At 37.6% G+C, this 12,527-nt stretch overlaps 1 protein-coding gene across 29 annotated transcripts in view; it reads right to left on the bottom strand.

The window, feature by feature from the left end:
* Positions 1-261: 261 nt before the first annotated feature.
* Positions 262-12,527, bottom strand: part of MEF2C (myocyte enhancer factor 2C) — a 135,863-nt gene continuing 123,597 nt past the window's right edge. For 19 of the 29 annotated variants that reach the window (XM_015849721.3, XM_085528545.1, XM_085528542.1 and 16 more), the window contains 3 exons: positions 12,120-12,249; positions 10,812-10,947; positions 262-4,235 (listed from right to left, as the gene is read on the bottom strand). In XM_015849721.3, coding sequence (XP_015705207.1) covers positions 3,914-4,235; positions 10,812-10,947; positions 12,120-12,249 — 588 coding nt within the window. In that variant the 3' untranslated portion in view covers positions 262-3,913. The remainder of the gene's footprint in view (positions 4,236-10,811; positions 10,948-12,119; positions 12,250-12,527) is intronic. The other 10 variants (XM_085528553.1, XM_085528554.1, XM_015849727.3 and 7 more) reach the window with 1 other exon arrangement.

Here is a 12,527-nt window from a genome sequence, read left to right as displayed (position 1 = left end):
AGAGAGGAAGGTAAAATTGCAACACCTGGTTATGAAAATAATCAAATAGATACTTTTGATACAGAAGGTCTGTGGCTCAAAGCTTGGATTGCTCCACATCTTTGGTTAAAATATATTAACAAAAGCCTTTTATTACATCTACAGTCTGAAGCATTCTAACAGACACCAATGTTCCATCAGTCCTTCAAGAGACCTGTAGTGGCAGGAAATTAATGCCATATAACTGACGACATCACAGCAGATGGCACAAACAGGAACAGATGAAGTATGCCATGCTTAGGCAACAGCCTTTATTGAGGTTTCAAGTGGCTTTTAAAAAATTACAAAGCATTTACCTTCAAGGAGAAGAAGAAAGGAAAACAAAACAGCTCTGTTAGGACTATAGGTAAAAGAGGGTATATAGGATAACACGTACAATACAAAAGGGTTGACATCCTTGAAAACAGTCTATGAGTTCTTCTATTCTTACGTTAGCTTTACCTGAAAAAGAGATCTGAGGACAACAGATATTTTTATATTATTCATTAAAAACTGCTAAATTCCTCTTCCGGGAAAAATATAAGCCATTTCATTATAAAACACAACTTTTGAAAAACACTGAAATGATAAAAGCTTTACTGTGAATGGCTCAATGCATACAATATACAGATTGTGCAGATTGAGTATATCATATAATTGTCACCAGCAATTAAACACTAAACACCAACACCTTTTAATAGAGGTTAACTTAGCTATAACAATACTTGCAGATGTCTAGAATGCCACTTCAGGTGTTTGAACTTGCAATTAAGAATGTTGCCTAAAACATTATATAGCATGGGTTAAGGTAAAGTAAATGTTAATACTCTTTCAGGGCTCTGCCCCAAACTCCTTAAATACAAAGGAATCACACAATAAACCCAAATAAGCTTTGCAAATACAATAAATGGTAAGGTACAGATAAAGGAACAGAGAAAGGTAGACAGTTATAGTTTACAGAAAGTGACTTCACAATCAAAGTTGTGCTTCTTATCATTAGATCAGTTTGCAAATATGCATTATCCCCCACAATTTCGCCAGTACATGTTAGTTGCCCTCAGTAGCAGGAACAAGAGGGATGACTGGCATTGATCTTCATGTGATTCTATTCTATTCATGTTTATATAAAAATCACTGTCAGAGTTAATATACATTGCCCAGGCAATATGTTTCACGCTACTTTCCGCTTAGTTACTTGCAGTAATATATTACACTGCATCTTCCTTAAATATGTTATCTTTTCTTCTTCATGCGTTGCTGAGGCAAATCGCAAGGTAAACTATTTATATGGCTATTCTTCATAATTCAATAGACCAAATCCCCTTCCCCACTGACAAGTTTCTACTACAATACTGATAAAGATGTACTTCTTGTTGAAATGTCAAAGTATACATTTGTGATATATTTGCATATTTTTGACACACCAGAGTTTAAAATTCTCATGAGAGAATATGACTGTATATTCATCTGAAGGTGAAGAAAGTGGTTTTGAAAAACAGTTTTGTGTTTAAAAATTAATTATGGGCCCCATTTTCTTTTTTTTTCTTTTTTTTTTTTTTAATTAATTAATTTTTTTTTAACATGCGTATCTGTTTCTTTACCCTGCTGACCTCCACGCGAGATAAGATGTATGCCTTGTTAGCACAGTATTCTGCTTAGGTAGTTCCCAGATTATGCACTAGCCCCTGCATGGCTGAGAGTGCCTGTGAGGCAGGCTTCTGTAAGTCACAATAAGTGGAAAGCGTATGTCCTAGCGCACGCTGTCATCTGTTAGTTGTTTGCTGCTACAGGGAGGTAGCCTCTACCACTGAGCAGAGCACAGCAACTGCACATGTAGAAGGGAAATAGGGTGTGGATTTCCCTTAACAAAATGTCTTCAGTGTCGATATTTCACTGTTGCAGTTATGTCCTTCATCATAGTCTCAAGGTATGTGAGTGAGAGCTGGAACAGCTTTTGGAAAGAAGTATTACAGTTCTACAATGGCACTAGCATGTTGCTTGAACAAAGTTTCCCTCCCACGGGAAGGTTAGACTGAAACATCTGAGTATACCATTTTCTTCTAATAAGCAAGAGGGACAGACAAGAACTTAAAACAATGATATATCCCTTCTGGTGAAACAATTTCAGTCAAAGGAACAATACGAGGCAGGAGAAAGGGTGGGCACCATATGCGGAAGTGAATCGCTTTGGGTTATAAATACACAGGCAGCTTTGTTCAACAGCATCCCTACCGCGAGACGTGACTGTGAGGGCTGTGACAACTACGGCGGCCTGGTGGCCTGTATTGGTGGGGTACAATAGATTGACTTCTGAATGGTCCTTTAGTTGATGATCTCTCTGCAGGTTTTACATCTGAGAGAGAGGGGACTTCACAACAGGTGGGACTGTGTCAATCCCTCACTTCTTGCTCTGGAAATGTTCACCTGCACTCACGCAACCGATGGCCGTTAGAGCTGTACATCCAATTCTAACAGGCAGAATACCAGCTTCGCTGATGAGGAAGGGCCAAGCGATGCCACTTTGCCATTTAACCCATGGAAATCTACAAGATACGCAGGACGTAGGTTATAGAAGGGCCCTTAACTTGTTACAATGCACAAAACAGCATGAAAAGAACTAATCAGTATATACAATGAATCGCAGTTCACTCAACTGATTGTAAAATGTTGTATTAAAATGGTTTCAGTTGTTACACCATGGGTAAATTCAAACTTTTTACAGATCAGTCTTCCAAGACATGATTTTGATCTGTAAAATGTATGCCCAGTAAAATAAAACCAAAAGAAAATAGTTAAATGTGCAACTGCACAAATATAATTCCCCACTATTAAGATAACAAAAACTTTTGCTATTACCATAATTATTATATATATTAGAAAGCTATACACAAGCATGTTAATTTCACAGATTTTTTTTTTCTTTTAAAGATTCTTAATATTTTATATAATTAGAAATACACATTTCAAAAACAAAACTTCTGCAAAGAGAAAACAGTTATCTTGGTTAGCAAAGCATGGAGTTCTTCATGGCTTAGGGTAGTGCTTTCTATACAAAAAGTCCTCTGTTTTCATCAGGACTGTTTAAAAGATTAGCGAAGCTATCAAGGAAAAAAGAACACATTTTGGCTTAAGGAAACTACAAAAGCCACAAATGCTTTGCAAACTCTGTCTTACTTTTTAATATGAAAATAAGCAAAATGTAATGTACATATTTTTATAATTTTTTTTTTTCAATTTAATAAGTGAGGCAGACCCAGAATTTTTAAAATTAAATATGTTAGCCCTCGAACTTGATTTTGTTTTACAAGTATGGTCCTCTTCAAATGCTTTGATCCTTCTTAACTGAGTGCCATACTCCAAAGATACACCCGCATGGTTTTGAGCGTTTTCGGTGTGTTAGGTGACCCAGTCTCTTTCTAGCATGGATTCATGGCCACCCAACCACTGGGTCTGTCAAAACATCTGTACATTTTCTATATGTTGCATAACAGCTGCTTTCTCTCTCAGTAAAGGTCTGCCATTTCTGGCAGACATTTTCCTTTTGCCTATTTACATGTAAATAACGTTGAACCTGCAACATGACACTATCTATTGTAACATACATTTTGCAAGGGAGCACAACAGTGAAAAGAAGTTAGCCTTAAAATCTATTTTGTACAAGTGTTCTGTTGTACAACTCAAGTGCTAAGCTTATCTCAGCATTTCTGTTTATCCTTATACTGTATCACTGAGGCAATTTAAAAGTACTTTTACAAAACAGAGTACCTGACTTTTTTTTTTCCACACACGGCACATATAATGCATATCGACCCCCCCACCCCCCACCCCATTAAGGTATAGCACACACACACTGCAAGAAAAAAAAAATAAAAGAAACTAATAGGTAATAATGCTATCATGTCGCCCATCCTTCAGACAGCCGCATGCGCTTGACAGAGGGGCTTTCCCTTTCGTCCGGCGAAGGTCTGGTGAGTCCAATGGGGGAGTGGAATTCATTCCGGTGGTCTTCTCGGTCGCTCCCATCGTAGGAACTGCTGCAACTGCTCAAGCTGTCGACGGGAGATCTCCCCGCCTCATGGCGCGTGTGCTGTGGGTATCTCGAGGGGGTGGTGGTACGGTCTCTAGGAGGAGAAACAGGTTCTGACTTGATGTTGAGGCTTTGAGTAGAAGGCAGGGAGAGATTTGTACTCTGAGATAAATGAGTGCTAGTGCAAGCTCTGTAGGAGGAAAGGAAACCCAGTTACAGACGGAGGAGGCATGGAGCCCCCGGAAATGCACAAACACTCACACAGAACACCAGTGTAAAGGCTCACGCAGTGCCAGTGTGTGCGGACAGCATGAGGACCACTTTCTAGGTGGAATTAAAGAAGGCATGGAGACAGAAATGCCACGGCAAATGTGGCTGGCTTGAGCGAGGCGTGCCTGAGGTCTGAAAGGAGATCTCTTTAGTTCCCTTCCTTTTAATTTCCTCAAGCATTGCAACAAATTTTGGAAGCTGAGCCTTTGCACTGCTGGAACCACCTGCAGGTTTCTTTTTAATTAATACTTGTGTGTGTGTATGCACTGATGGGACAGGTATGGGTTTCTCTGGGATTGGTTCAATTTGTCTTATGCTTATTTACTTCAACATGAGACTTCAGATGTAAAGTGGAAACAAAATGTTGGGCCCCACGCTTGTATGCACATATTTCAGAACAGAGTTGAAATTAATCGTCTTTGGATTAATGTTAATAGAACTCCACCAGCAGGGTAGGGTTTAGATCTGATTTTATGTAATAAATTGATTAATTCTTAATTATATACAGAGCACTTATGGCTAAACTACCAAAAAGAAGCTAAGGCAGAGGATTTCAGTGCATGACAGACAACCCAACCCATAGGATGCTAAGAACACCAAGAGAAATCCCTATCTACAGTTTTTCAAAGGCTGTATTCGTTTTGTCTCAGCAGTTTTGTGGGCAGGTTTGGCAGAAGAAAGATGAAGTAGGTGGGGAGGAGAGAGCACTGAGCTTGCACTGTGTGGAAGAAAACGAGAGCCGCTGCCACTGCAGAATGCTTTGTACAAAAGCACCACCTACTGGCAAAACCTGACATTATTTTTTCGTTAAAACACAACTACCAACGAGAGGCTCCCACTGATTTCTTGGACGCTGCTCCACTTCAGGGACCATTTGCTAAGCTGAAGTTAGCGTCCAACTCAGAGACACAACTTCAAGATTTCTAGTATTGAAGGAGTCTGAAGATAGAGGGGGGAGGACACTCAGCCTCAGTAAGATTTTAAACCCAAAGGTGCAAACAGAATAAATATTTGGATTCTGAATGATGAAAAATTAAGTTTAGTTGCGATCCTTTCCACTTACTGAGACATACCACTTATTCTGATATGTCACTGACTGTGAGTTGAGCTTTACTTAACCAACAGTTACTGTAACTTAGGAAAGGTAAAATGTCATTTTCTTCTCTTTTGGCAGATTTACAGTGGACCTGTATTCTACAGTGGCCATTTTCAGTGGCAGTGTTACTGAATAATATCAGGTGCTGTAACCAGGTGTTATTGTACTGTGTGAGCCTTGTTAATCAACACAGAAAGCAGGATGTTCTGCCTGAAACTACTCCCATCTACCCTTTATTACTATACAGAGAAGCGCGTCAGAATTTGCAGCATCAAACAGTGAGTAATAGCCCTCTAAGAAGCAAGTGTAGGCAGTTTTGGCAAAGAGGAATTTCTTTTTTTTCCCTTTTGTAATTATTAAATTACACATATAGGAAACCATAAATATCAAACGTAGTCATTCTACTTTAGGGAAATATTCCACACGTTTTCTGAAAAACTGTTGAAAAGAATCCAGCAACAATAAAAAATACATTCCTGGATTTGTTTTGCTTTTCATTTCCAGTGACTTTATTTTTTATTTCCTTAGGTGATGCTAGGACTTCACATGGGAAAACAGGCAACCAGTTTAGCAAGTACAAAACGATTACATACATGAGATGCCAAATTCATTGCTAAACCTGAAAGTCCCTTAACACAGAACACTGGAGCCTGGGTATTTGTTCTAGGAGTGTTTGATTTGAGTAGATGATGTGTACTTTGTAAAGCTGGGAAGAGTTGAAAACTCACACTAGTTAAAAAGAGCCATAATGAGTATAGTTTGCTCACTTGAAACCTACTCACATTCTATTCCATGACAACCTCAAAGGAACAAATCCAGGGAGAAAAGCTGCACTGTCTAAGATGTAGAACTGGTATTGCTTTGCTGCAGTGCTGCTTATTTAGCAGTGTTTCAGACAGGAGTGTGAGAATGCAACTCTGTAGACTTTCTTGGCATACAGGCTTTTAGTAGTGTTAAAAATGCTACAGGTTCGCCTGCATTTTGAGCACAGCTTTTATAAAGAAAAAAAAAAGAGTAAAAATAAAGAAAAAGTGGAGAGTTTAAAAGGCATTTTGGCAGGTAAGAACTATTTTTTTTTTTTTGAGGTTTTAAGCAATAGATATGCTCTGTCATTCAGTGTCTTTCTTAAGATTCTCTCTGTTAAAACATCTTTATTTTCTGATTAATCTGTTTCTGAATTTTAACATATATATATATATATATATATATATATATATATATAGGTGACTTTATTCTATGTATTGTCATAAATATTCTAAAAGCTTTTCATAGAATCTCATATAAGTCAATATGGCCAAATGCAAGGCAAACCCAATGTTATGAATAGAAGCATATGGTGAATGTGTACATACTTAATTCCAGTCTTCTACCTGTGTTCTCAACAAAGGATGGATCTCCATTTAGAACAGAAACTGGATTGTAAAAAAATGACAGTTGTTTTTGTCACTAAATGATTTCTTGTGTCTTCATGTTTGTGAATGAATGCAGAAACAGCATAATTTTGGCCTAGGTGTGACCTATTTTTATCATCTGAAACCTACCCTAAGCTCAATGAAAGACAGACAGGTTTTGAATATGGAAAATCCATTGAGAAAATATAACTAATGTCTCTGTAGGATTGTGTATAACTATAAGCACTCATTGTTTTGCAGTCCACTAATGTTGACTTGATTAACTTTCTCTATATACTGTACTGAAAATATTTGACTTTACTCTCCCTCATTGCCCCTGTAAAGCTTAAATGTTATGCACCACTTACAATTCAGATCAGTGTGAATGAAAATGTGAGTTTTACTTAGAATACAACCCTGACATGAGAGAAACACTGATTCCTATTTGTGTTCTACTGGTGTGAGAGGTGGGAAGCACATCAAGGTGCAAGGAGTTGGTCAGTAAACTCTGTCCTTGTTGATGTAGTGAGATCAGCTTTGAGTGGGTCTTTGTTAGAATCTCCAGCTAGTATGGAAGTTCAGCAAGCATGGACAGCAGCGTGGGTCAGTATGATGTGAACAAGCATCACACAGGTTTTTACAGGGAGTGAAAGAGTGCTATTAAAGGAAGAAAGAACCTCGTGTCCTTTTGGCTATGGCCTCACTTGTTTCTCCACATTTCCTTCTCTTTATACCTTCTTGCTTCAAATATAAATATATACTTTCATGAGAAAACAGTGAAAATTCACTGTGAAATTTGTATGTTTGTAATCAAAATCCAGGAAAATGCTGGATTTTTTTAGATACTTTTTCTTAAGTTTTGGTTTTTTTTGGTTTTTTTTTTTTTTTTTTTTTTTTTTTTTTTTAATTGACATACAAGAATAATGTGTTGATGTATTCGGATCATCTCCTCATCTCCTCACACTTTTATGCTCTACACTTTTAAAGGAAATTTCTAAACAAAGAGTAATATTAAACTGTATCACTGGAACATCTTCTTTACCATAGTGGCATACGACAAAGGCTCTGTCCTAAGTATTTAAGGCTTTTATTCAGAATAAGCAGGTTGGTGGATGTGATACAAATTCACAAAACATAATGCCACTGCATCTAAATTTTCCAGTAAAAGGAGTTCAATGGAGAATACTTGCCTGTATCTGGCTATGGCTATTAGCTAATCTAAATCATCAGTTCTAAGTAATAAGCTTGCCTGATAGGAATTAAAGAACAAAAACCAACAATACACATGAATTTGGGAAAGTTTTTGTTCAGTTTTACAGAAGTTTAGAGAAACTTCTTATATTTAGGCTATAATCTTTACGAAAGATTACTGAGATGAAACACACTGAACGCATTTCGAAGTCTGCACTTTTACTTTAGGAAAGGTAAACTTTCAGCTGTGGATGACATCTCAGGAAGAAAAGATCTCTTAAACTGCAGATTACAGAATGAGATCATTTTCTATATAATGGACTTGTGCCTGAAGAATTTAGATCACTCGTTTCAAAGTTACGAATGGAGTAAGAGTTGTTGCAGCAACATTTAGATGAAACCTGTCAGTCTGAGGAGAAATAAATTTTGATTTTTAATAGAGTGAGTGTGTAATTTTTCTAATTACTAGGCTGAAAAGTACTATTTTGCTTTTCTAGTTTGGATTGTTGAAATGTCTGACTTAATGCCCCAGCCATATGAGAAGAGACTGTACATTGTTATCCTGTTTGCCCAGCAACTGAACTACTCCCGTGTCCTCAGAAACTCTCCCTCAGTCTCAGTGGTGCAGTATGGTTCAGAGATCACCAGGTATCTGAAAGATGGTTCTGACAGAGCTGCTGAAACTGAGGACCTAGGTGGAGCAAGCACACACATCCAGGCACACCCTATTCCATTTACTAGCCGTGTGCTTCTGCCATGCAACAGGAAGCAGAGTTGTCTCACTAAGGACAGGAATCAGGGTGGTCAAACCTTCCTCTGTCTGTTTTCATAAATGCCTTTTGTGTGATTACTTTTCTACAAATTCATTATTTGTCTAATATAGATGGATTATGATTTGCACATTTTCAATTTTTTTAAATTTTTTTTTATTTTTAATTTTTTTTTAAATGATCCAGAAATTAGAGTAGATCCTTTTGCATGTACAACTCGGTGACTGAAGTAAAATAAAGAAGTGCATGTGATTTTTTGCGCACACAGAAGGCTTTGCCAGAACTGTCAGTGAAGCTGCTTTCAATGCTGAATCCACTTACAGATCACTGAAAGAATAATAACAAAAGTAGTGACTTAGAACGTATTCCACTAGCCACAGCCACTACACTTCCACATACTGTAATAGAATTAGAAACAGATGATGATGTGTGACGTATCTGGAAAGGCATGTAGCTAGCTTAGGATTTAATTTATACATTTTTTTTCTTTTTGGTTAGCTGAATAGCCTTATTACATTCTTTGGTACGCCACTGAAAGCAATCAGCTTATTGGAATAGGCTGCCCAGGGATGCTGTGGATGTCCTGTCCCTGGAGGTGTTCAAGGCCAGGCTGGAAGGGGCTATGGGTAACCTGATACAGTGCCTGATGAAGTGGTTGGCAATCCTGCCAGTGGTAGAGGGGTTGGAACTAGATGGTCTCTGTGGTCTCTTCCAACATGACTCATTCTATGATTCTATGATTGTTAGGTTATACATTGAAATCTAGTGAGAGTTTCCAGTTTATGAATGACTATAGGTATCTTGTTGTACAGTTAACCTGAATGTTGCTGAGAAACAGTATAGCTCAAAAATAAAAAGGAAGCATAGCAGACAGGTAGTAGGACTTTTTTTTTTTTTTTTAAAAACTAACATGGGAACTATTTGAGTTGTAATTATTCATGTAGTTAATATTTATTAAGCTAAATTACATATCTGATGCTCAAAGGGTTTATTTTTCTTTCAAAAGTTGTATAGCTTTAAAATTTTGTATCATTTTATATGGTAAAGAAATTCCATTAAGTAATAAAATGTATCCATATAAACTAGGAGAATTTTGGAATTTAAGCCATATTTATTGTATTACATAGTCTCAGATTACAGCAACTGCCTTGCAAAAATAACTGCACGTTTGCAATACCTCTTTAAAAAAAGAAGAGTTTGGCTTTCCAAGTCTGGCTGCACATTAGCACAGATGTGGAGTAACATTGAGTGCCTATGATCTTGCTCAACATAGGCAGCAGATATCGAAATCTTTGAAAATCATACTCTTTAAATTCACTTGGATAGGCTAAAGTACTGCTTTTTCAATAATGCATGAGCTGAATTCCCTGTGTAAAGTTTCAGACTTTTAGAAATACTGAAATGGCTGAACATGGTGCTCCACCAATTTTTGAAGAAATGCCTTGAAATTAGCCACTAGAGGGCATGAACATTTATCCTCAAGACAAGAAAATCACCATGAGTTATAGGGGTTTATGGGTTTTTACCCTAATTGTGTTATTTGCTTGTAGAAAACATTTGCAAATAAATGAAACTTGAACATCAGAGCTAAACAGGAGTGTGCATGTGATTATAAGGTTTAATTTTAATCCCAGGTCAAATCATTTTGTCACTTCTGATTTAGAAGTATTCAGTATTTAGACATCTCTCAAGTTTATGTTTGAGCTACAGTAACTGGAAATAAAAAGCAGAAGTGAAAAAATATAGCAATAGCACAAAGTAAATGTTTAGTTTGGTTGTTAGTAGTGAAGGAAAATGTTATTTAAAGAAACAGAGTAAAACATGAACAGAATTCTTCACTACACTACTGAGGAAATGTAAAGGAAACAATGTTCAATTTTAGGTACATGGCAAACTTATCATGAAATACATTGTTTCAGTTTTGGGACATGGAGCTCTTTCACACATGGGCTGACATGTTGTCAGGATGTATTTCGTATTTGGGATTCCTGGGGATATTGAAGTCATTGTAGAATAATATAACAGTTTAACAAAACAACAGTGCTTACCCCAGTTGACTGAGGGCAGACGGCGGCATGTTATGTAGGTGTTGCTGTTGCCAGCCAGTCACAGAACCAAGATGAAGAGCACTGGCTGTATTAAATCCAGACAGAGATGATATATCTGCACTACTCAGAGAATATTCTGGATTTGAAAACAGAAAAGAAAATAATTAAAAGAGTATTAAGGAGGAAGCATGTAAATAATAACTACCATCATCATTTTCACATGTCACTTAATAAGCCTTTTAATCTTAATTATACCAATCACATTAAGTTGCAGCAGAAAATCAGACTCTCCCCTTCCCTCGACTCATTAACTTTGGAGTAAATAATGCACTAATAATTATTCTGTAATTTACCAGGTCTTTTTCTGGGTCTGTAAGATCCAAAGCCTTTCTATCCACAATAACTATACATGCATTCTCACAGAGTCAAAAACTTGAAAACAATATTTTGATTACAGTCTTTGTTGCAGGAAGGTGGACTGTGATACATACACAGTGCACATCTTCTCTAAAAGCACAGGATTATGTGGACCAACATGACCTATATAGTACCAGTGTGCAATGGGAACAGAAAATGATGTCTTGAGGCTTCATTTCTAAAACTTTCTGGGTAACTTAAATAGTATCCTACAAAGATACAGAACTCTGTTTTGAAACCCGTGAAACGGCTTGTCTCTACCCTCATGATTTTAGGAAGATGCACTCAACTACATTAAATTATCCATTACATTAGGAGCTTTAGGAAGTTCCTTTTGTGTCTTTTTCTTTAGTAAGGCTAATGAAAGAGAGCTACCAAAGCAGCTCTCCATTTGAGAAAAATAGTTAGCTTTTTAAGTACGTATTTTTCATGTTCAAAGAATCACGTAAAGTTTTGGGTTGGAAGGGACCTTTAAGATCACGTAGTTCCAGCCCCCCTGCTATAGGCAGGGACACCTCCCTCTAGACAGGTTCTTCACAGCCCCATCCAGCCTGACCCTGAATGCTTCTAGAAAGGGGACCTCCACAAGCTCACTGGGCAACCTGTTCCAGTGTCTCATCACTCTCCTAATATCTTGACTAAATCTACCCTCTTCCAATTTAAAGCCATTTCCCCATGTCCTGTCACTACGTGCTCTTACAAAAAGACCCTCCTCAAACAAAAAGTCCCTCCTCAGAGGGACAGATAGTAAGTAAATGAAGCGTATCAACCCATGGGCTATGAACCTGCCAGTCTCTTGCAAGGAACAGTAGCTAATTCAGTACCCCTGAGACAGACATTTGTCAGCATCCTGCTCCCTCCCCCTCCCTTCCATCTTGTGCTGATACTTACCAGTACCATATGTTGTTGAGATGGCTGATGGGTATCCTCCCATCCCTTGCCCTGGTAGAGTAGGAGTTGCTACGGAAACCACTGGAGTAGCCAATGACTGAGCAGACTGGGAGTTATTTATCCTCTGATTCTTTTAAAGTAAGTAAAATAAACATATTATTGACTGGGTTTAAGTAATCCGGGTGTATTACCTTTCTGGGTTTGATTTGTGCACAAGAAACAAAAGCTGATACAAATTTCTAGAAATTAATCATTTAACATGTGGCTTTTATGAACTCTGCCAACCCTATCATTTACAAGCCTTCAAGAGACCAGTTGTCACCATAGTAACCCATTACATCAGTATCTCCTAGGTAACTGAACTACTAACAAGGAAGATTGATTTTACTGTGGGTAGAAGAACAGATC

This window comes from Coturnix japonica, chromosome Z (genome assembly GCF_054131305.1).
Source record: "Coturnix japonica strain WE chromosome Z, WE-NBRP24, whole genome shotgun sequence".
In the NCBI taxonomy this organism is placed as follows: domain Eukaryota; kingdom Metazoa; phylum Chordata; class Aves; order Galliformes; family Phasianidae; genus Coturnix; species Coturnix japonica.
Note: the sequence above shows the minus strand (reverse complement) of the source record. Positions and strands in the feature narration are given on the sequence as shown.